The sequence below is a fragment of the Scatophagus argus genome, chromosome 8 (genome assembly GCF_020382885.2).
Source record: "Scatophagus argus isolate fScaArg1 chromosome 8, fScaArg1.pri, whole genome shotgun sequence".
Lineage (NCBI taxonomy): Eukaryota > Metazoa > Chordata > Actinopteri > Scatophagidae > Scatophagus > Scatophagus argus.
Window position 1 is genome coordinate 4,593,145 of NC_058500.1, and position 25,196 is coordinate 4,618,340.

General features: G+C 44.0%; 1 protein-coding gene across 2 annotated transcripts in view; it reads right to left on the reverse strand.

The window, feature by feature from the left end:
* plxna2 (plexin A2) overlaps window positions 1-25,196 on the reverse strand; it is a 160,339-nt gene that overhangs the window by 83,385 nt on the left and 51,758 nt on the right. For both annotated transcript variants that reach the window (XM_046395614.1, XM_046395615.1), the window contains exon 4: window positions 11,407-11,541. In XM_046395614.1, coding sequence (XP_046251570.1) covers window positions 11,407-11,541 — 135 coding nt within the window. The remainder of the gene's footprint in view (window positions 1-11,406; window positions 11,542-25,196) is intronic.

Genomic DNA, 25,196 nt, shown 5'->3' on the forward strand with positions numbered 1-25,196 from the left:
CAATATATAGTGACAGAGGCTATGGGCAAACACACCGCTGCAGTGAAGAGGGAAATATTAGATTTGCTTATAAAGAAACTCTGCGGGGTGAGGGGGAGAAAGAAAGCAGTGACTGATCTCCAGTGGTGTGTCTAAAAGTGCTTGGGTGTTTTTGTTTGGCAGAAGAGGAAAAAAATCAACATAATGAGCCCAAACTGCCTTTGTGTCTCACTCTCTTCGTCTCTCTTCTCTCTCCACCCTCTGTCTCCTTCTTTCTCTCATCCCACGACTCCCAGACAGCTGCTTGTGTGCAGCCAAATTAACTGCTCCCCAGTTGCTTTTGGAAGAATGTGAAATAAATAAAGCGCTTTGCCTCTGAGGGACACTGTGGTTTTTTTTGGTTGCACGTACGAGCTTCAAACAGCTCTGGATGCTGCCTCCATTCACAGTGTAGGTAACAGCATTTGTCCACCACCAAAATCTGTTGTGCGGTTTTTCCATCCTAAATCCCCAAATGTAGCTCCACCCTTCACTTCGTGGCCCTATCTATTACCACCATGTGATCCTTCTGGCTCCAAATATGCGATTTACAAGTCAGTAAGAAGGGTAATATTCCAACAGGCTGTCAGTAGACACACTGTTTAAACCACTGGCCTTATCTAGCCTGTGCTTGTTCTAATATTTTTCCTCAAATATTGCATTAGAGATATGCTATCCATTCCTGCACATTCATCTTCTTCCTTTAGCCAAATGTGTGTCTGCATATGTACCAGCAGACATGAATAAATGTTTGTCTGTGAGGAGAGTGAGAGTGTGTGTGTGTGTGTGTGTTCTTGCACAATTGAGGACTGCTTTGCTCATCATTTTAAGTGGACTTATGTGAATGTTATCATTTACTCCTTACTAAAAACACAGACTACATAAACTCTTCAAATCTTTACTCGGATCTGTGAATGATAAACTGTGTACGGTGCAATTTAAAGATGTCTGTGTATATAAATATAATTCTTCTGCCCAGAAAGAGTCCACAATGGGATACTGGACTTATTTTACAATCAACAAACGCATTCATATATGCAGGAACACATCAACACACACATACACAGATGCAGACACACACACACACTGTACAATACTACATCCATCACTGGGGCTCAGGCTGACAGCTTTGTCAAAGTGAGCCGCAGGGGAGAGGAGAATGGCATTGTGGGATTGAGTCCTCCCATCGGACGCTACACTGACAGGAGAGAAGAAAAGGGAAGAAGAGAAAGGGGGGAACGAAGTGGGGGAAATCGGGGAATGTGTTGCACAACCCCAGGAACTGGAGAGAGAGAGGAAGACAGGACTGAGCTGCCATGGGTAGCCCATCAAAAGCAGCAGCTCTCCTGCTGTAGCCTGTTTACCAAGGCTGGTCTCATGAAGGACAGACAAAAAGCAAAAAGCATATTGCAGACCTGGCAGCACAACCACAACACTCAGTAAAATACACACACACACACACACACACACACACACAAAAGACTTCCTGAGGGTCTGCCAAACTGCAGCAAATGAACCAAGGCCTGGTCAGAACACACAGAGCCAACAATGTACTCAGTGACAAACACACATAAGGTACATGTATTCGTGTACCTGTACACACACAGACACACTTATTGACTCCTATTAAAGGCAGCTGGTGGAGGAGTGAAGTGAACTGTCAGCCCCTCTCAGACAGGAAAGATCAGTCGACAGAGTCAGCCCGAGAACTCCACATAAACACCTTTGCCACAGTGCCATGGTGCCACAGATACTGATCCTGCTGCCATCCACTGTTGTGTGGGCTAAAAAACGACTAGACTACTTCACTTGGTGATTGCAGCCCCATCTCAGTGCTAAGGAGGAAGGAAATCAACAAATGCAAAAAAAGAGACGGCAAAAAAGCGAGAGAGGCATTCAGAAGTGCAGACATGGCCTCCCCCAATTATAGACGAAACACTGCCACTCTATTCACTTTACTCTTCGCCTGGCTCCTGACAAACCCTGTCGTGATTCCTTCAACCAGCAGTTCTGTTTCTCCCTGACACTCTCTAGGCTCTAATTAGGCTTGTAAATAATTATTGCAATTAAAGCCTACAATTAGGAGGAGTGAAGCACTGCCATTAGTTTCACAATAAATGTCATGAGCATTCTGCATAGACACAGGGAAGAAACAGACAAATGCTGTGCCATTATAGAGACAGACAGACAGTAAGAGCGAAAGAGACAGAAAGAGAGAAGGGGGGGTCATATGAAGGCAGTTGACATACTCACAGCTCTTAATTATAGAGCTGATTATTCTGGCAGGATGGCTCCTGGACTGTTCCTTTGGCTCACATTCACAAAGTGGCAAAGTGTGCATGCACACAAGCAAATGCTACACACGAGTGTGAAAAAAAAAAAAAAAACCCCAAAAAAACCAAAAACCCCACACTCACACCCACTCAAAAGAACACACATACATTCACCCCTGTATAGAAGACAGGAAGGAAAAACTCCATTAGAAACAGAGGAAGACAATATCAAAGCAAATAGGAAACTGGAGCTTAGTCAGAGATGTAAAGCACTGCTTCTAGATCACAAAAGGCTCTGAAGTTCAAGTACTGGTTTGCTACTCAAGGTACTTAGACCACATCTATAAGTTTACTTCTAAATATAATATTTATAATTAGCTGTCTACATAAAACACTGCTTCGTGTCCCCCACACACACTCTGCCACTCAAACATGCAATTTTCCAAGAATCAATCACGGTTCAACAACGTGGCAAAAGTGCAGAAGGCAAGCAAAATAAATGGATTTTTTCTTTTGGGGGGGGGGGGGGGGGGGGGGCAACAGTCAGCTGGCTAATGGTATACACTGGGAGACTGCAGACAGACAGAGACAGAGGTGTCACACAGTCTAAGGATCAGGTATCCTTTTCCTCATTATCTCACATTATGTCAGGGGGCCAGTGAGAGACTCCTGTGTGTGTGGGGGGGCAGTTGCGAATTTTTTTTAGCTGGTGTGGAGGGATGTGCTGACACACACATGATCTTAAAGCGAGACACAAACATGCGGGTCTAGAAATCCGTTCATACTGGACTTGACACTGTTGAGTCTATTTTGAGACCATTTCACCTGAAGCGAACGTTAGGCTACACACCACACGTTTACTGACAGCTGCATGGCCTGCTAACACAGTCTGCTGGCCTATTCATTGAATTCACAGCTTGTACGGCACACTACTATGTAGTGACCTCTGTTGAGGTAGCAAGGGACAAGGGTGTGAAGGTAGGAGAGGGCTAAGGGGGGATGGGTTGGGAAATGGGAGTTAGGAGGGTTCGGGCTGGGACCTGGGTGCACAGACTTCTATTAATTAACAGCTTGATGGAGGCTGACAGGACGTGTGCTGCTATCAAATAATGAGGTTAGGATTGGCCAATGGTTCCAGGGCACAAAACCTGATTAACACTAATCCTGGCTTAAGTCAATTAACAATGCCTGCTCAGGGACTCATGCAAATGAGGTGCCTTTGTTAGGTGGGCGAGCGCAGAGGGAGCAAACAGAGCTTGGCATTCAGACATGTAAAACATTGCTAGAACATAGCCGAAAGGGGGAAGGATACTCATATCGGTCATCATGATAAAGAAATAGCTGACGAGCAGTGGTCAAGCAGATGGGTGCTATAAAAACATGATTTAGTGAACGGGTGTCTCTGAATGACCTGCTGAGTGACCCCTTCTGAGTTGATGAACAGACTCAGTCACCTCTTGAACGTCCCACAACCCCTGACCTCACAAAGCTGGGAGACAGCACAGGAACCTATAAAGTTCCCATATATCACACCAAACACATTAAGCCTTTATTGTAAGTCACTTTGGATAAAAGTTAGTGAAAAGTGAAAGTAACACATCCCACAAAAAACATCCAACAGTCTGACTGAGGCAGGACTCACACAACATTGAGATATTAACTACTGTGGAAAGAAGTATCAGTTTTTGAAAAAGTAGCTCAAACCACCTAACTTTTCATTAAGCAGCGAAAGTGACGTGATACAAACGGACTGAAAAATAAAACATGTGGTGGACTGGAATGACAACAGAGTGAGAAATATGAGAAGCAACAAATGAAGAAATGGACAGAAAATAGGGGGGTTAAAACAACAAATAAATAAATGCAAGAAAAACTACTAAAGACACTGAAACTATAAATTTAAGGAAATCACCATCAAGCATAGCAACATGTGCTTAGGCTAGATAATTAACTTCAAACTGCACAAGGATACTGCAAGATACACACACACAAAGCTCAAGATTAAGGGAGCTTGACAACTGGGTCAGGGATGAAAGTGGTGTCTTCAGAATGAAAAGCTAAATGGCATCATCAATAACATTGGATGTGTGTATTGACAGGAGAATTTATCCTAATTTGTCCTGGTGTCAATATAAAGTGAAGCTGTCAAGCAAACAGCACAAAATCTAAGCCCAAGGTTCCAAGCTGCAGCTCCAGCCCCTCCTTTCCATCTGCAGAACACCTAGGCAGGGAAGCGGCTGTGCGATTGATTTGCTGGCCCTCAACCCTATGGCAGCCAAACTGACCCTGCTGTCGTGCTTACATCCCAGATAAAACATGACGGCCAATCTATCAAGGCCAGTGTCTGTTGTCTGACTGATATCAGACTGTGCCTGAGATGTTTGTCTGTTGTGGCAGTCTGTCGAAAAATAGATAGATTCTACCAAGCTGTGGCCAATGACTGATCAACCCAGATGAGGATGGAATGGGATGCAGATGTGTGGGCCATAGCATTACAGTTTTCCCATGCATGATGGAGAACCTTTGTTCAGGTCACTTCTCTCCTATAAACACTGGTGCAGACTTTGTGGTTGCCTGACAAATACTGCACTTCCTGTGTTGTCAGTTGCAACAAACCTAATTTGACCTCAATCGAAGGTCTGAGTTAGATACAATATATCTTTCTTAACTCACATTCAAATGGCACAAAACTCAATCATGAATACAACGGGGGAATTAGGGAACATTCAGGAACTTAGAAGAGAAAGACATCTCTTTTTTCCCCTCGCATTTCGCATTCAGAGGTAAGAGAAGAGAATATTCAGCATTACGCTTTTTGAATCTAAGTTGTATGTAAAAAATGGATTGTGGGGAAAAAAAACTTAAGAGAGAGTGAGGAAACTGTCTGGCTTTACAGACTTGCTAAAAGAATTCTGCACATTCCACTGATTGCTCTCTTGATGTGAAAGCTGCCTCTTGATTGTCCTCTGCGCTGCAGCAGAGGGTAGACGAGTTATTGGGACTCTTTGTCCGAGTGTCACTGATGGACAGATTGGTAAAAAAAAAAAAAAAAACCTCAGAGATCAGGGTCAACGGTCAAACCCCTGGTCTTGTTCATTCCCTAGCAGCTGCAGGCTAACCAGACTACCATAGGGCTAATGCAGGGCCAGAGGACCCTGAGGTAGTGAGGTAGTGGCAGTCACTGGAAACCCCTTCACTACTTGGGCCTGAAAGCAGATTAACAAACAGTGGAAACCAAGGAGGGGCTCAGGAGAATGAGACACAAAGCGCTAATCTTTTGTCCCTGTGCCTTTTTGACTTTGTTTGTCCTAGTGTGTGTCCATTCGTTTTAGCCTGAACCTTTGCTAGACTTCTTTCCTCTTTACCACAGTATTGTTCCTCTTCAGTGAGAAAAGGATGCAGGCATATTCAGATAGGGTCTGAAATAGATGGTTGGGCTGTAAGGAAAAATGAAGTTCAAGGCAAGCTAACAACTATTGTTTCATGAAGTCAGATAAAACACTTTTACAAAATTGCGTGTAAATATATTTAGTCTAGATACTCTTTTGTCTTCTTTTTTTATCACAAAATATAGTCTGAGTCCTAACATGTCTTTGTTAAGTTTGGATCCAAACCAAGTCATGCTTGCAGAGTTAAATATTTACATTGTGTTATTCTATTGTCTGTTATTATTATGTTATTCTAAAGTTTAACTAATGAAACTTGAGGCTTCTTTCATTATCACGATACTCTTCAAATGCGTTTTTGTTGCCATATGATAAGTGTCTGAATGAGTGGCCTGGACATGAGCCAGTCCAATCTGCTTGTTGTGGAGGGTGTAAACAGCGAAACCGGGAAACAAAAGGCTTTCCACAAACACTGCTGCTAGTCGCTTTTTTGAGTCTGTACAAGCTGTGACACCTATAGTGCGCAGTGGAAGGCCTGGCTTTAATCCATAATGTGTTCCATGCCCATTAACACATAAAATCAGCGTGTCATACACACCAGTCCTGCATAATGATGAGCCAGTAGCACATCAGCTAATCTAAGCCTGGACGAGGTGTGAATGAATCCTATTTCCTCCTGTCTTGATAACCACTGAACCCATTTCCTCCCAATCTAACCACACCAGCCAAACAAAGGTTCTGGGGGATAAGAAGGGAGGATAACCAGAAAACTCTAGGGGGATGGAGGCTGTGGGTGCTTTGAGGGATAACAGGTTGAGAGGAGGCCTCATCCCAAAAAAAAAAGGTTTTTAAAAAAAGAGGAAAGAATCCATGCATGCATTTCAAATTTCACAGCTGAGCACCTGGAAGAAATTGCTAGGCTTGAAAAAAAAAAGAAGTCTTCTTTTCTTTTGTGATAATCTGTGAGCTGTAATGTTGCCGTTCCATACATGGAGCTGGGTGAGGGAGGAAGGACGGCGTATGAGGTTTGGAGGCTGAGGGGGTTTAATGTTTGCTAAAGAGCCAAGAGTGTATTGGAGAGTGACAGCAGCACATGGCTGAACGCCTCTATAGGGGGAGGACTGTGTGTATGTATGTGTGTGTGTCTGTCCATGAAAGACGAGTCTGTTTTACAAGCCAGCTCAGTATCCCTCAGTTGGTCATGCTAGTAAGAATTTCACACTCATCCTTATAAAGAGCTGGCAATTAGAGGGCCACTATTTCACTGAGAACATTATTAAGTCTGTTAAGGTCTATTATGTACTCTTGTGCACCACAGCCATAAAACATTATAAAAACCATTGAGCTCCGTTACAAAGTCAACACCTGCCTCTTTTCTTGGGATTTAATTAAGGCAAGATAAAAAGGTAACACTTTTATTTTTTGTGGTTTCTCTGAGCTTTTTTTTTTTTTTTTTTTAGGTGTTTTCAAAAACCTTTTCAGGCTGAACTAAGGCCACGCCACAGGTATCACTTCAAAACCCTTTCAGATGTTAAATCTTGATTGCTCCCCATGAATAATACATTATAGCCTGGGCTCTGCGTACTGGCCGCTGACCAAAGCAACCGACATAATGCAGTCACTGAATCTCAACCGTGTGTGATGAGTGCTACTGCTGGGTGCCAGCGGCCATAACAGTACAATACACCACAAAGGGAATGAAAAGACCTCATAAAAATGTTGATAATCCAGGCCCCAAAAGACCCCATTCGATACTGGAGTAGTTGTCGCCATTTATCCCAGTGAGCTGCATTGTGTTGATAAACTAGCAACAAAGGGAACGAATGCCGCTTAAGGCCTCATGTGGGCCAGAGTGTCAGGCATGCCTGTATGTCCCCCTGTTGGCTTCAACTCCCGAAGCGCAGTGCAGCACACACAAACGTACACACATATGGGACTGGTCAGAGTGCTAACAGAAACAAGCGAGGCCCCTTTGCATTCTCAGGCATTCACATCCAGACAAAAAAGAAACAAGAGAAAGAGGCAGAGGACGACACAGGCTCCAGCCGGTGGAGATGAGGCCAACACTCATGCAGATCCAGTGCACTGAATTTGCATGCGCTGGCAGAAGCACCGGTGGTTAAGCTCTGCTCCAGCTGCCATTCACACATGAATACTCTTTCTACCTGTTTCATTAGAGCCTCCTCTGCAATTGTCAAACTGTAGCCACACTGTATCTGACTGTATGCAAAGCAGGACTTATAGATAAAGGTTAAAGCCCCTGTGCGTTACAACTTAGGCAGATGTTCTCTATTACATACCACAAATGCTTGGTTACAGCAGAGGAAGATGAGGTATTCAGTTTGAAACCTACTGCTTTTGATGCAATATTAAATACGGTGAGGTGTTTCAGGAACGTAAGACATTTCAGAGGGCATTTCATAAGATGCGGACAGAAGAGGAAACGACAGGGAAAAAAAGAAGAAGGAAAAAGTCGAGGACGTGTCTAGGAGGCAGCTCGACTGAAACTCCCAAAACAGCTATGACCTTTTTCTCTCCATCACTGCGTTTGCCGCCGGCATTGCTACCCAGCCAAGTACCAAATCGCTGGATTATTGGTTTAAATATAGAAGCAGTCACACACACATACACACACACAACATGACTCAGGCATGTGACCTGGCAGAAATCCACGCAATGGATCTGCAGATTCACGGGACACTTAAGGACAGTTGGAAGACACAAAGCTCAAAGTGTCCCAAGAGAATCAAGAGATGATGCAACAAGCATGTTTCAGAGGACGTGTGAAGATAAATCTTAAGATGAAAACGTCCTGCTATGTATTTCAGAGCTGTCAGTAATGATGCAGCACCCCACAGTTAGGCACACACACACACAGACACAGACAGACAGACACACACACACACACACACGCTGCTCCTGGAGAAGAGAAAGTCAGTGAGCCAGGTTTTTTCATCAGTTCCACTGCGCTGCCTCGCACTGGGTCAATCTCACCACATCATTAATATGGTGGATGCTATTGTCATTACATCAACAAAACAAAAGCACAGTTTAATGTGGCAGCACCATGGATCGAATATGAAACAGGGAGCTATTAAATATGTTTGGGGGTGAGTGGGAGTGTGAGAAAGAAACAAATTAGAGTGTGAGAGAAAGAATGAGCGGAAAGTTCTTTGACACACTGAAACATAACTTGTGGTAGGCAGTGAATGTATAAGAGTCTGAGGCTGAAGAATTTCTATACATATGCAGTAGGTGTAATCTATATGCGAGTGAGAGAAAAAGGCTAGATGAAAAGCCTCCGAAAGCCTTATGGAGATTCCATTTGAATACCGAATGGGGAGACTGGTGCTTGGAAGTGTCTGTAATTATAGTTTTTTTGTGCATGAGTGTATACGTGATTGCAAGAGCCAGTGCATTATGTCGGTACCTATGCAAATGAAAACTGAGGGAGCATGTGCTTTGCGAGTGTGTGTGTGAGTGTGTGTCCCTGTGGGTGCCTGTCTGCATGTTTGTGTTTACAAAGGCCTCGCACATCCCACGATTCACGGCTTCGCCACAACACACACAGACAGGTGTGAGGACTGGAGAGAGCGAGAGCCCAGATTGTGGAGCATGGCCTCGCTGAGCAAATATTACTCTGTCTCTCTCTCTCCTGATTTCTGTCTTCCCCTCCTGCTCTCTCATTCAGTGTCTGTCTCTCCCTTGGTCTCTCTCTCTCTGTATTCTCTCTTTCCCACTGTGCCAAACACAGAGTGCCTCTTTGTTATTCAGAGAAGGAAAAGCAACTGGAGCCAAATCTGCCCTGGTTTCTGTTTGATATCATCCCGCCTTTGTTCTTATGGTCTCCCATCATGCGCTTGGCCTCAAACGGCATCAGCCCGACACATGGGAACAAGTGGAGCTCAGACAAGACAGATCACATGATGTCCTGGATGTCTGACTTCAAGTGTAGCTCAAGGTGGCATTTAGGCTATGGATGAAATAAAGGTCAAACAGATCTTTTCCACTGAATGAGTGCAAAAGGGCTGGTCTGAATGCTGTATGTTTTACACGAGACATTGGGCAGTAAAATGAATGACATTCTGGGTTACAGCTTTGTTTGAGAGTTGTTGTAAAAACAATTAAATGTTGGTTTAACTGTCCCAAATCACATATAAAATACATGCGGCTTCTGTTAAATTTGCCCCTTTATGGAAAAGGCTGAATGAGTGTGTGGCAAACTAAATCCCAATCCAGTTACTGTGTCAGGTGTGACTATCGAGTGGTATCCTTGAACAAGCGAGGTAACATCCCCAAAGCAGCTGAAAGCATTTCAGTGTGCATGTGTGTGCGTGTGTCTTGCTGCTTCGATCCTGCCCAACCCCTGGAGAGTGGAACAGAAGAGTCTACAAGCTGAATACTAATAATATTCACCAACATCACTTCTCATTCAGATGACTAGCAGTTATGAACTCAACATCAAAAGCTTGTTTCATCTGCAGAATAAGTGGGAATAAAGGATTCAGTAAATATGGGAAACAGAATTTAGACTCAGTACAAACTTGACTTTCCTTGTAGAATCTATGTCATGCCTTGTTTGTTGTCAGACATATGCATATATTGTGCTTGTGCATGAATGAAGCAGATCTGAATTTCATATCCATAGAAATATTTGGGTGAATGTAGTGTATAAACATTAATAGAAGAGAAATATGAGATTTAATTTATCATTTGTTCAGATATCTAAGGTATATAAGCTATCACCGGTAATAGTGTATTTTATATTATTATTGTATATGCAATATTGTAATAGCGTATTTTTATTCTCACAGTAGGCAAGTGTAAACTAAATCTTTTCAATAAACCCCCCCCAGCAATACTCACTATTGTCTCAATAACTCCTTAACACCACATCCACTGTCTCTAACCTGTAAGCTCTGGCCAGCCAGTTGTTGAGTGTGTTAAAAGCAGAGATAAGGAGAGAGGATGGCAATCTATCACTTCACACTGACAGCCTCGCACGTCGTCTGTCTCTTGGGTTGCTGTGCTGCCACTCTTCTCTTCTCCTCTCCTCCCATCACTTCTCCTCCTCTTTTCATCTCTTTTCCATCCTGCCATGCTTTCCTCTCCTCTCACCTCTGGTGTGTCCTTGTGTCCCCTTCTGCCCTTGTCTTCCCTCGCCTCCTTTGCCTACTTAGTATATCAGTTGCACTGATGGCTATCGGCTGCTTCCTCGCCGCCCCACAATGCTGTGTCACTTCATTAGACGTGTGAAAAGATGACCTTGCACTCTGTCTCTCTTTTTCTCTCAGTGTCGCCCTTTACTCTAAGTCATACGCTCCTCCAGCTGTCCCTCTTTCCCTCATCACTCTTCCGCACATCCTTTTGCTCAGGCGGCCAGCTGGCAAGTGCCCTTCATCTTTCTCTCTCTCTTTCTCTCATTCTACTTTGTCTTTATCTTGTCTCTCTATTTCTTTCCTTTTCTCCCTGCCCTCATTGTTCTCCTTCATTATCAAACACTGTCACAATGTCCCCTGCTGTGCCACCCAGGTTATTTATAGCTAACAGAGGGTGGTGGTGCTGGTGATCTTGAGAGGTGGGCCATCTTGGGTCCTGCTGGATCACACACGCATTCACACTCTTTTCCTGACATTTAAGCGTATGCACACACACAAACGCACACTTAAACCATCCATTCTCCGGCATGAGGGCTCTTGTATAATTAGTATAATCTTTCCAACACCCACCTGTCTCTCAGACATGACGTAGAGGTAGTTGCGGTCAAGAGAAAAGGCCATGTCTCGCAGGATAGGGCTGCCGTCCTTGATGACCGATATTGTCTCATACTGGACACCGCCGTGAGGAGGGCCATCGACACGAATCTGAGAAACACAAAACACAAACAGGTCAGTGCTTGCTATTTATATCAGACTGACAGCAGGAGTGGGAAAACAGACAAAGAGTGATTGACAGAGATGACAGACGCGGGTCAAATAATATTTTGCAAAACAATCCATCGTTATCATTTAGCTACTTGGAGATTCAGGTAGGTGGAGATGAGAGCTGCTCGGATTGTGATAGACTGAAACAGCAGAGAGATGATAAACTCACTTTCAAATACTTTCATATAAATGTGTGACAGTTGCATTAGTTCACGGTATGAGCTTGATGTCAGCGCCCTGTGATTTCATGTAGCGTGGGGTTACAACAACTGTTAAGAATTATTAGCTGATATTATGAGACCTTTGTGAAACCTTAGCTCTGTTTTCCTTTTCCTTGTTCGCATGATGAATGATGTATTCCCTCAGTAAAGCTTTGAACTTGAGGCCAAGACCACCTAACTACAAAAACAGCATTTTAATGAGTTATATGAGGTACGTGACCCTCTCTGACCCAAGTCGGCCACTGCCAGCCCTGTTTGTCCTTTATGCATCAGATTCTGCTGGCCAAATATATAAACCAGAGCAGTAAATCTAGAGGGTTCCTGATGCTGAGCGTGAGAGATGTTTCTGTGATGTCACATGTCAACAGGCCCTCCTCCACCCATGAAAGCTGATGGCTCTATCATCTGTCCATCTCCGCCTGCTTTCCTCCACCCAAACATTCATCTATCTATTCAGATGGTGACAGCACCAAAGAGCAGCCAGACTCTAGAAAACACCACAGAGGGGAAAGTCAAGGTCATATGTCTGTCAAAAGAAGATCAAGTGGGAGGGTGTGTGAGCAAATGTGTGTGCACTCACGCAGGCTTTTTTGGATGTGCAAGTTTGTATGAATGTGTGTCAAACTGCTGGATGGCAGAGGAAAAGCAACGCGGTGTAAGTTCACACAAAGCCCCCAGAGCTTTGCCTTCAAATCTTGAGGGTTAGCCGAGTACACGACAGCAGGCGGCACAGTTCGGGGCCAAGGCTCAAAGTGGTTGAGCCTTCCACGGCTGACCTACGTCTGACCTTGGCAGGCTAATCCAAACATCGAAAAGAAGACATATGTGAAAACCATATGTAGGCGGAGAAAGGCAGGATGTGGGGGCCGTGCCAGTCTTCATCTGGTTACTGACACGGCAGTGCAGAGGGAGACCTCAGCAAATATGCTCATCCATAAAGCATGTCGGCGCATGGCCAGAGCAGCGCTGTCCTGTTCACTACTGTCTCAGTGTGAGTGTGTGTGTGTGTGTGTGCGTGCACCCGTAAGAGCAGTCTGTCATGCTGTGATATGTGTCCTAGCAGGCAGCCACTAGGGATCGCAAGATAACCCGACCTTCCCCCTGCACGCCTGCAGTTCATCTGAATCAGATCGCTATCACACAGTCTCTCACCACTGTCCAGGGGCCTTTAAACTCACATTTAGCCAGAAACACATACTCAGACACACAGCTGTCTTGGAGCGTGTCCAGAACAAAACCTCTACTCTCTAGGCAGGGGTATGACACTTTGTTACACGCTAAAACAAAAGCACTAACATACCAGATCTGGAAATGACTTAACAGACAACCGTCCTGCTGAGCAAATGCATTTAACCAGGAGGTGTTTACAGAGAGATAAAGAATGAATGACCCTCCTTTTTCCCAGTCACAAATACCTTCTGTTTCTAAGTCTCTGCTTGTTTTGTATGTACATTGTTTTCTCCAACAGCTTAGGCTTATGGTCACACACTCAAGCACTCCAGAAGCACCGACACCACCCACCATGTACACACCAACCTACCCACATCCAGTTGCTTTTCACATTAAGGAGCGGCTTTTCTCTAGTAGCTGTAAATCTTGTATCTTGTGTTACATTCACACATACGCAGACACAAACATGCACCCACAACTTTATGCGTGTGTGTGTGTGTATGGGGGTGGTTAGTTGAATGTGAACTACTTTGTAGGGCAGGCTCACATCTGGGTGGTCAACAGAGAAACAGAGGAAAATGAGCAAGTGAATGGGGAAACCAGGGCCTACTGGACCAAAAATAATTCTGTCAAAAACTCCATCTGTTTACCACACACTCCCACACTGCCATTGTGCCACCTGAGTAAGCGACTCTCAGGCCCAAAACATTCATTTCCTGAGCATCACTTTACTTTCGCCTGCTCTCTCAGGTGCTTAAACTATCTCCTCTCTGCCCCATTTGGCCCTGCATTATTTATCAGGCTGGGTGAGAAGGCTGCTAACAGGTTGGATTCATACCCTCAAACCCCTCTGACAATATTCCTGCCCATCCACAGAGACAACCTCTGGTTCCCCAGAGAGCTGCCCTTGGTTTGGCCTGGTCTAGCATGGTCCCCCATTTCAACACCACAGTCATTAACTAGCCTCTCTCTATCACCAGTGTCTGGGAGCTGCAACTGAGTAAAGCAAGGAAGGGAGAAAAAAAGGTGAAGACAGATGAGAGTGGTGAAAAACATTCTCCATGTACCCCCAGGGGCACCTTGGCCTGTGTGTTTAATATTTGTGAAAACAGAAAACAGCGCTGTCTTGAATATCAGAGAAAAATTGTCAGAAGTATGAAACACAGTATAAAACACACTCAAACAGACACAGACAGAACCATTGTGAAAGGCGCCCAGAGAAGCAAGGACAGAAATAAAGGTCCCCAGACATCACTGAGTAGGAGAACTTCTTAATCAGCTAGTTATAAATCCTGAATCCTGGAGCGCGTGCAGAGTTGCCATTTTTAGTTTTCGAAATCTGAACCACTTAAAAATAAGTTTGGGCTACATTTCCCTAGCTGTAGTACTGTAATGAACGAGTCAGTAGTTTCAAATTCTCCCCGTGACACAGTCGGTGAGACGACACCTTAATTATTGTTATTCATTTCTCAATACATGTACATTTCAAAAGCTAGAATTAAATTTTTTAAGAATTAAGAATCGCTTTAAAGGCAGTAACTATATATATATATATATATATATATATGTATGTATATCTACGTACACACACTGAATGTGTCCTCTGCATTTAACCCATCCTTAGTTGAACACACATTCAACACCCAGCAAAATAACATGCAGTGAAACACACAGGAGCAGTGGGCTGCCACTATCAAGTGCCCGGGGAGCAAACTGCGAGTTTACTGCCTTGCTCAAGGGCACATCAGCCAGCTAATGGAGGAGAGGAGCATTTTTATTGGTACTTTTGATACTATTGGGGTTTTTTTGGTACTGAAAACCAAATTGCTGTCAATGTTTTGTGACAGTCACGACTGCAGGAGCCTCCCTGTAAACAATGTACAGAATATTAAAATTTTACCACTCATGGGGGGATTAAAAAAGGAACTTTTGTTTGTACGTGCAAACTTTATGTCACAGCACCGATCAGACATAAACGGCTGATAAGTGTGGGGTTTGGCCAGCAGGGAAGCCATGGCAGCGGCATCAGAGGCCTCCCCTTGTGGCTACAAGGGCCTGTGCCAGCGGGATGCTTTTGATCAGACCATGTAAGCACCCTGGAAAAAACGTTTGAAGATTGACCAAACTCCAATTCAAATTGCCCTTCTCCCTCTTTCTCTGCCTCAGTCTCACTGGTTTTGAACACAGTGCCAGACCCTGGATGGCCAACCGTGTGAGTCTGTGTGAAGCAATTTGCTGAGTGAAAAGTGTTGAATAAATCCTGGGTAAAAGTGCATCAAATGTGTTTTTGCAGTGCATTGTGGATGCTGCTGCTTAGCGACAGAAGAAAATGGAAAAGCCAAAACTGCAGGTCCTCTTATAGACACTGTTATGCAACAAATGCAAAATGCCAAAATGACCTGTTTCCAAAATACACAATCCTACACTGTATACAAGCTCAGACATAAAATGAGACTGTTTAAATTTAGCTTTAAAGCGAAATGTATCCTAATATAAACACATTTTAAAAACAAAACACTGTAAGGGATGATTTACTCATTTGGTCTCCTATTTTACAGTGTTTGTTCAACATTCGCCACTCAATTTTTAAAGAATGTTTCTCGTTTAATGGCCACAGCTGCTAACTATTACCTGAAAGCTGCTTTCTTTTCAGATTTTAGGGGGAAAAAAAGCTATTTTCTAACCTTTGCCTTGAGGGAGGTTAGCATTTCTGAAACAGGATGCACATGTTTACAGGTGGCTGCCAACACCAATACAGATCCATGTGAGGGTGTACATTATTTCACCACCATATTTCAGCTGGCAGAGCAGATTGCAACCCACGCATGAGGACCTTTACCAAACCAAGGCGTACAGCACACTCCACACTAACACCTTGTACCAGGGCAGGATTAAGCCAAATTGTAGGTCTTCCACCTACACCCTGTACCAGAATAGTATATTGGGAGAAACACAGAATGATATTGTGCTCAAAGAGAGACAGAGAGAGAGAGAGTGAGGGAGTGAGGGAGAGAGAAAGAGAAAGAGAGAGAGAGAGAGAGGAGAGTAAAAGTTGTAAACTTCCTAAGTAACCTATCCGGCAGCTATCTCCTGCATCTACACTAATCCAGTTCAACAGTCTTGGATGCGGAAGTGATAGGCATTACCTTTATCTGGCTGATCCCACACACTGGATTACACCACCACATACACGCTCTCGATCTGTCTCGGTGCAATGACCCCTTACAGAGACAACGGCGGCGAGGAGGCTATGCTGAGGAAAGGGAGAGCTTTCAGTCAAGTCAGGTCACGTCGACAGAAAAAGACGCAGGTCAGAGGGATCTGACGAGGGTTCCTTACTTGAATCGGGATCCAAAGAAAGGGTGGTGGTGTCATATACTGTACAGATTGTGACGTTCCCCTGAGGCACTGAGATTTTCTGATTTTGTGCTATATAAAAAAAAGATGACTTGACTTGAGCATGAGAGACCTCATCCGATCAAATCCAATATGTCTAATGGGACCAATCTTAGCCTCAGTAAATGGCCTTGAATTTGATGGTTGCTACCTTGGCCCAGATGACAGGTGACAGACTGCTGACAGCATTTTAAGAGCCAGTGAAGCTTGTCAGGAGGCAACCGTGATTTGAAAGGCTCTTTTGACAGCAAGGTGCTCTCACCCCATCGGTTTTCCATTGCAAACACAACTTTGAGGAAGAAAAAGACATTTTCCCACATGCTTATAATTTGTCCTTTGCTTTTAACCCTTCCACACTAAACATTCGCTTATGTTTACCACTCAGCTGCAGCTGATAGGGGAAAAGGCAGGCGACATGTCTTTTAGTGAAGAAAGCAGTGCACCCAGAGGAAAACAATATAAACACAATAGCATGGAAACCCAGACACTAAGGCCCCAGCTGGATTCCGACACATCTTCTTGCTGTGTGTTACAGTGTTTGTGTACATGTGAGTGTGATTGCTACACAACACATGATGACACTGGGCTATGAGGTGTACTGACAGATCCATTGTCAAGTCCCAAGAAGATGGATGTAAAATGCCCAGCCTCGGATGAATCAGTTCCCCCAGGGTGTGAGCTGAGGCCGTATCATGGTGAGTGGACTGGTAGTGTGAGTCAGCCTGGGAAGGAGGGGATTCATCACCAGCAAACTGGAAGTCAGTTACCAGTGAGACTCACAAATCCAGCTTTAACAAGAGAACAGAGTCACATGCACTTGAATGTACACCCATACACACAAGTGCATGGCTCATGCAGAAACATAAATGAGCAAGCTCTCACACACACATGAATGTAGCTACAAATAAACTAGCTGTATTCAACAACTGGCAGAACACTGTGTACAAACCAGACTCACGATCTCCATCTATTCGCGTATCTGTCCTGAAAACCTGGCTTGAAATGTAGCAGACTGCTATTGTATTTCTTAACTTCAGGTGCAGAGGGTGTAGGCTATACGGCTGTCTGTGTGTATGTGTGTCTCTGTCCCTCTTTCCCGGAAGACTGGGAGAAAACATGGAGCCGCTCTCCGCCTCGATAACTCATCTAATCCATCACCAGTGTCAGGCTGAAGAATTCTGGAGTCAGGAGCGAGCGGCATATAGAAATGCGCTGTGTGAATGTGTGTGTGATGGCTCCCAGCAGCCCAGCAACGCTGTCTCTTTTGTTCCTTTTTCTCTTTTACAATATAAGCTCCCATCAGGCGTATGTTGGCCTGCTTGCCTATATGCTCTATGTGTCTCTTCCCATTGGGCAGACTGAGGCCAGAGAAGTCTCTCTGCGGAGACAGACGGAAGAGAGGAACACGTGGACAGACAGGGAGAGGACAAAGAAGGGAGGGGAAGAGAAAATGGACAGATGGAGAGATTGGAGGAAAGGTGAGCGAGTAAGAGGTGAAACAGACTACCTGGGGATGGATGAGCATGAGAAAGACTCAACTCTCTCCCTAACGTGCTCAATTGCTGACACAATATCTCCTAAAATAGCAATTAGTCACAAGAACAGAAGGGGGCAATTACTTCATATTTTTGGGCAGGTAACAATAAAGCCTATCGACTTGCCTTACCCCTTTATGTACAAACACTCCCCTGCTAAACATCTCTCCTCATCTGAATGGGCAGACACACAAGATACTGTACCTGACAAATCACACGATAGCCATTCAAATGACCTTTTTTATTTTATTTTTTTTTAAATCGGTATTGACTGTCAGTGAATATCGAAAGCAAACATCCTATTAAACCAATTCCCAGCGAGTCTTAATGGCCAATCTTACAACAGCCGTCCCTGTAATAGCCCTATCCAAGACTCATTCAATTCCATTTTAGCTCTGTAATATTGCCATCTCTTGTTCACATAACTCACAACCCTAAATATGATTATATCAGCACTTTCCCGTGTTTGCCCCCGAGTCCAAATAGAAGCCAGAGACCGCGGCATGCATTAGGGGTCTGCGGCAGGATGAGATCAGGCCTCAGTTCTAATCAGCCCAAACACACATATTAAGCACAGCAGCACAATGCGAAGCCTATATTTAGCTCCACATTAAAACACTGAACAGGGGCCAGCATGCTGGTGATGGATGCAGGCCAAGAAGGTTCAGAGAGAGCAAAAACGGAGGGATGTGGTAGGAGGGATTTTCTGCTTAGCCCTCAAAAATGGGGTTGGCCACCAGTGCAGAGAAGCCACTGCTTCTGCACTCGAACAATGACAGAAAGATGGTTTGTATACACAAACTGAACAGCTAACACTCCAGTAAGTTTTCCTTATTGACTAACCAAACTGAATAAACAGACAGAGAGAGGAACACTAACAGAGAGAGAGATGGGGAGATTTGTGTTGAAAAGTAGGAATGAAAATTGTAAAGGGGAGTTTAATGCACACACTGCACAATATGATACCAAGATAAACCACATGCTTAAACAATATTACACAAGCCCACAAGCTCGCATGCATGCTCTCGATGTTATATTTAACAACTGAATGTAACCAGCAACAAATACTTCTTAACAAAAAGCCTGACTTCTAATAATGGAGCTTTCTCTCCAGGGAAAATTATGTTTCAAAGCGTGAAGACTAATGTGTTGAAGGAAGAAAGAAAAGCGATACTTATTTCATGTGAGTAAATAAGGGACAAAGCAGTCACACAACTATCACAAGCAGTACGCAGAGCCAATGCACTGATGGTTAGAAAAAAGTTATTACAGGAGTGTCAAACAGTCTGAACCAGAAGAAAAACATCACACCTGCTGTTTTCTCTCTTGGCACACTTCAAAGTAGATCACTAAGATATGTGAATCAAAAATGTAGCTCAGTAAAGGTTCAGGTGAGGGGCAAATTAGCTGAAATTGTTTCGATTTCTCCCGCAGGATTTGTGAGATTTAAATGTGGGACAAGATTGGCAGGTAGAAGTGAGATACTGGTAAATTATAGCCAGCGGGATTCGCACAGCAAATGAGAATATAAAAGCACTTCAATCAAGCCCACCTTTTTTACACTAGTAATGTGTGAGCTTTAATAACCTCCCTATATGTTTCCTGCTGTTCTTGATATTACTGAGATGTATTTGCTAGTGGTGAGTGAGCAGGCTATTGATGAATGCATTATATCGCTGTGAGGCTTTGACACGCAATGAAGTCTTCATCAAGACCACATTAATGTGGGTCCTCTATGACATGTGTTGGACCTATTACGCTTAAGCATGTGGCATGTAATGAGACGCGACCCTGAAGGGGTCTCGGGAGAAGCGAAGGACATAAAGAAAGAGAGAAATGCTGAGGTGGAATCAGGAGAGATAAACAGCTGCAAGCATATAAAATACAGAAAGACTGATATATTGAGAGAAGAGAGAGAAAAGAAAAAATATTATTATACCCTGGAGCAGGATAATGTTTTAGTGACAATCAGCAAGATCCATATTTCTGTTTGTTTTTGGTGCCGTCTTTGATCAGTCAATAAGCCTTTGCCTTTGAGTTTTTTGCATTGTGCTTATGAGCAGCCTACTCTGAGATATTACTCCTTAGATTTTACATAAATTTAGTTATCATAAAAGCTTTTCTCATTCCTTCGGATTCTTAAATCCATAAAATCCGCATTGCCGCTCCTCATCACGTACACACGAGATTTGTACCACAAGACTTTTCTCGTGTTCCCAGGTGTTTATCGCACAAACACATCCTGAGCTCAATCAATCAGAACAAGTACCAAAGCTGACATTTATTAATGCCAACAGTAGGCCTATAGGTGGTCAGGTGATCAGGCCTATCTCTCCTTTGCATGACATCACACCGATACCATGAAACCAACCCATTCCTCATGTAGCCCCATACATATGGGTCCAGGGACAGATGTCACAACCTTTCACCTCCTATTACTTCTAAGCTACCAGTTTCCCAGCAGCCATCGGATAATTGGAGCTTCACTTGCAGGTTTCCACAAAGAGACAAGGGGTGAGATGGACACCACGCTGTGAACCTTTAACCTCTGTGGGCCAACAGAAACGATATGGGAGGGGGAAGAGGGATAAGAAAGTGGGAGGAACTATGGGGGACAGGGGTTATTCAATCAGTCCTTTGCAGGGAGACAGTGATGCTACTGATGAGTTGGGTGATGGGGGGGGGGGGTGGATTGTCTGACCCCATTCAACATGCTCACAAGAAAAGCAGGCCAAAACCCCTCTGCTGGACAAGGGTTGCCATGGTAACCGCTCTCCCCTTGGGCAGGAGATCAGCAGGGAATCAACTGAAAGTGTGTGTGTCTGTGTGAATATACGTGTGTGTTTCAGTGTGTATACTTGGAGATATAAAAAATGTTATGTCATTACTGCTGTTCAGGCCAAGGGTCATCAACTTCATTTGTCCAAGGGCCAGATTTTTTTCTAAGCGCACAGTGTGGGGGGCAGGCTTTAAAAAAAAATTATTAACCACTTACAAATTAATATGATTTTTATTAGCCTACATCAGTATCAAACTCAAAAACAACTCTAAGGCTTTAATTTTCTGAATTTATTTATATTGAGAGGGCCGGTTAGGAGGCTTTGGCGGACTTGATTAGACCCATGGGCTGCCAGTTGATGATCACTCACGTAGGCCATGTTTGGCTCAGGATGAACTGGTGTTGATTGTTTTTTAGTCTCAGTCCTTTAAGGGTATTTTGGTTGTTTCAGTGTTGGTTTTCCCTAGCTAGAACACGTGATAACATCAGCTTGCCAGGAAGCACCAGCATTCCAGTGCAAACACTTTGTCAGGAAACAAACAGGATATATCAGGTCATGACTCTAGTTAAACCTAATTTATCTCCCTAGGTCAACAGCTTTTTGGTGTGGTTACAACACCAACACTGTGACTGTGGCCCACAAATTTGTTTATATGAAGGATTTCCTTCACATTTCCCATTTTGAAATTACATAATTTATTTGACATACTGCTGTGTTAGTAATGGAAGGGACCATACACCAAAAAACATGAAAATTCTTAAAAAAGAAATACAGTGTCATCATGTTTGCATATTTCACATTCCACTCTGTAAAAGAAGAGTTACATCAGAACAAGCCTTCTAATGTAAACTGTTGTGTTATGCAGGTTACCTACCTGCATAACACAACAGTTTACATTGTTTGAAAAGCAATAATCAGACGAGTAAGCCTTTCACTGATTTACTGCCCCAATACTGTATAATTGGTTCAAAACTAGACACATAAATGATGATGTGTGTGTACATTCTGGTGTGTGTGTGTGTGTGTCTCTGTGTGGCTAAATTATTCAACCAATGACTCGTATGTTTCTATGTCTGCGTAGGTGATAGACATGGAAAGCAAATCACTTACTGAATTAAAAAATAGATTTACTGTACATAAATAATTCAGCCAGGCTTGTATAGTCTGGATGACATTTATACTTCCTCTTGGTAAAGTATGTCCAAGCAGGCATGTGTAATGCTGTCTGCTCATATAAAACAAACTAATGACTTTCAGGCATATCCGTTCCTGAGTGAGAGCAGCAAACCGGGCCTTGATTCATTAGTCCGCTAATTAGAAAACACGGTGAAGAATGACTTATGGGCTCAACATTTCTATGCACATTTATGACAACTCAAACACATTATCAGACAGGCCCATGCTTGTGTACACAGGGACTGTAACGACTCCATACTCTGCATGCTGTGTGTATCTCTGTTTACATGTTATACATGCGAGACAGCAATAGGCCCACGTCTTAGACCAGCAGATCAGAGATACTCATCAGTAGAGACGTGTTGGTGACAGAGTATCTTCGTTTATCCCCCTGAACACACCCACTTGCACACTCCTTCATCCTCTTTCATCCCCTCATAACTCATACACATGCTCCAGAGCGGCAGGGGAGGAAAACGCTGTGTATGCAGAATAGACTCAGGTCAGGGTAAGAAAAAAAGAAGGAGACAGAGACAGAGAAGGTAGGGAGAACTGTGTGTGTGTGTGTGTGTGTGTGTGTGCGTGTGTGATGCCAGCACATTTTGTAGTCTATGAATCTTCACTAAAGCTCTTTAAAATTGCCCACCAATCTTGCGTCAGGATTTAATGCCCGCTTCTATCCAGAAGGAATAGACCAGCCAGTTAAAGTATGCTAATTCAGTGGCACTAAATACACTGCTTTAAATGTCAACCTTCCATTATTACACACATTCTGCCTGCCTCAGGACCAGAGCACAGTCGTAAACACACACACACAAACACAGAAAGCACATACATACACACACAAATCAGGCCCCTGCAAGGACACAGGGAATATAAAGACTTATAGATCACAACCACTTTATAAAATCAATAACTGAATGAACAAAGGACATTTGCGACAAAAGGTGCATTACTGAAGCAGCTTTTATCTATTTGATTGGAGAATGAGTGGAGAACAGCATGAGGAAAGGCAGAGAGGAAGGAGAGAAGAAGGCAGTCTACAACGTAGCGAGACACAAGATAACAATAAGCGTCAGAGATAGAGTTCAAATCAGAGCCAGAGTACAGCTACAGCTAGCAGAAAGCAATCAGCTCGCACACAGCCAGAGAGAAGCCTGGCACTCCTCCCCAGCCAAGGGTGACAGCACCATTAATTCTATTAACCCGATTAGTATTCCATCCTCATCGCCTTACTGGGTCAATACACACCTCCATCACGCTGCAAAGCTTCTGCTTCCCTCTTCCATATGCAAAGGGAGTGGGGAGCAGTGGAGGGTTCAGGGATGGCTGGATAAACAGGAGCACAGACAGTGGCACTTCCCCTGCTCAGGGTGCGGACTGCAATGACCAGCCAGCTCTGTCAGACCATCTCGGTCTATGACACTAACACTGACAGACACACAGTGCTGTGTGCCAGTCGGGCAAGGACTGAGGAAGAGCAGTAATGGATACAAGCCTTCTGACTCTGTGAAATCTGTAAACAGGGTAACGTCGTGTTTTAGGGCACCATATTTTTGACAGCTATGTTAACAACAACCGAATTCCTTGTTCCGCATTTCTGAGGTGCTCTACGGAAGTGTCATGGCTACTGCAGAGAGGAGGAATGATTACAGTGATATATATCACATTCAAACCTATTCTTTGAAGCACCAGACTCCACACATTGTTGGGAAATGCGAGGCACGCAGTCGTTCTGTAGAAACAGTGTCGACAAAACACAACAACAACTAGTGCAAATTCTGACGAATGCAATAAAAAGTGGGACAACAGAACCTCTTCTATGGGTGGTCTAGCCTTAAAGTTGCTCCTGTGGAGAACTACAGCAGGAACTCCGGAAATGAGTTGAGGTGTGTATGACAACCTAAAGACAGCCCTCTCCTCCCATCTTGTTCCACTCTCCTCCTCATCCGCCTCCAGCTCAGGGTGGGTGAGTGAGGTTGCCAACAGACACTAGCGCACCAAGTATGTAGGACAGCGCCATTAGGGCATTAGTGCCGGTCAGCAGCCAGCCAGTATGTGTATGTGCAGTGAAGAAATTGGGGATGTGCAAGAACACCCCGGGGGAGGAGACACAATCTGATGCTGTGCTTGATTGGTGCATATTCTAAAGATCTCAAAATGAGACAGAAAGCAGCAAGGTGTCCCTGACTTGCCAGTTACTGCACCTTGCGGTGTATTAGCCTGCGTGCAGTACTTTAACGTGGGTGTGAGTTAGCCTGAACATGTGCATGGCCATGTGTGTGTACATGGGTGTCTGTCCTTTCTCTGGCAAGGCCAATATGACCGCAAGGAATTAAACTAACAACCTCCCACCCATTGTTCTTTCCAGCTCAAACAGCATTGCTACCACACTCACACACCACTATATGCTCTAGCCTTGAGCTACAGCGAGAGTGAAAGTATAAAGGGTTGTGACAGCTCTTCCTCCCCGTCTCCTCCACATATACGGTACAGCTACAGCACTGAGGGGCTATCTCTGCTGTGTCTGGAGCCCAGAGGAGGGAGCAGGATCTTTTCTGCTGTCTGGCCTGACTGATTCATGCCCATGTTACCTGAGGGATTAGCTATTTCCTCTGCATAAATCCACTTTTGTGAGGTAATGTCTAGCATTAGCAGCGGGGGCTGTAGAGGGTTTTGTTACACAAAAAATCTTCTGCCAAAAAGCCTACAAGACTACCCGTGAAATCAAAAAAGGGAGCATGTTACAGTATACTGCCATTTTCTCTTACTCTTGCTATCGTGACTTGGCCAGATTTAAAATGAGATCATTCTCCAAAGAGGAAAAATATTCATCTACTTTCACACATTCACGGTTCGAAATTAAAATTTCAAGGTTGAGTGTAATTGATACCTTGATTTGAATGTACCATGCAAACAGGAGCTAAGCTGACACATCAGGTACAATGTCCTTTTTTGTGTTCAATTAGGTAAAGAAACTAAGCTGTTACACACACATCAAACAATACCCGCATTCGCCATTTTGTCTTTTTCATTAGCTGACCACAGACTCCGGCCAGACGGCTCCATGTTTGGGTACCTCGGGCCAGATCCCCCATAACTCTCTGGCTTCCTGTTAACCCACAACTGGGCTTTCTGCCTTTTTCTGGAAAAATACATCTCTTTTCTTTCCCCCCTTTCTCTCCCCGTCTACACTCCTTGTTCTTCTTACTGTAAAAACCACATGAATGTTTGGGTCAACACAAAAGCTAGCGGCTTGTTTTTCCATCTTTGAAGGCAATGGCAGAAGGGTACGGGAAGAGCAAAGGCCTTTGGGG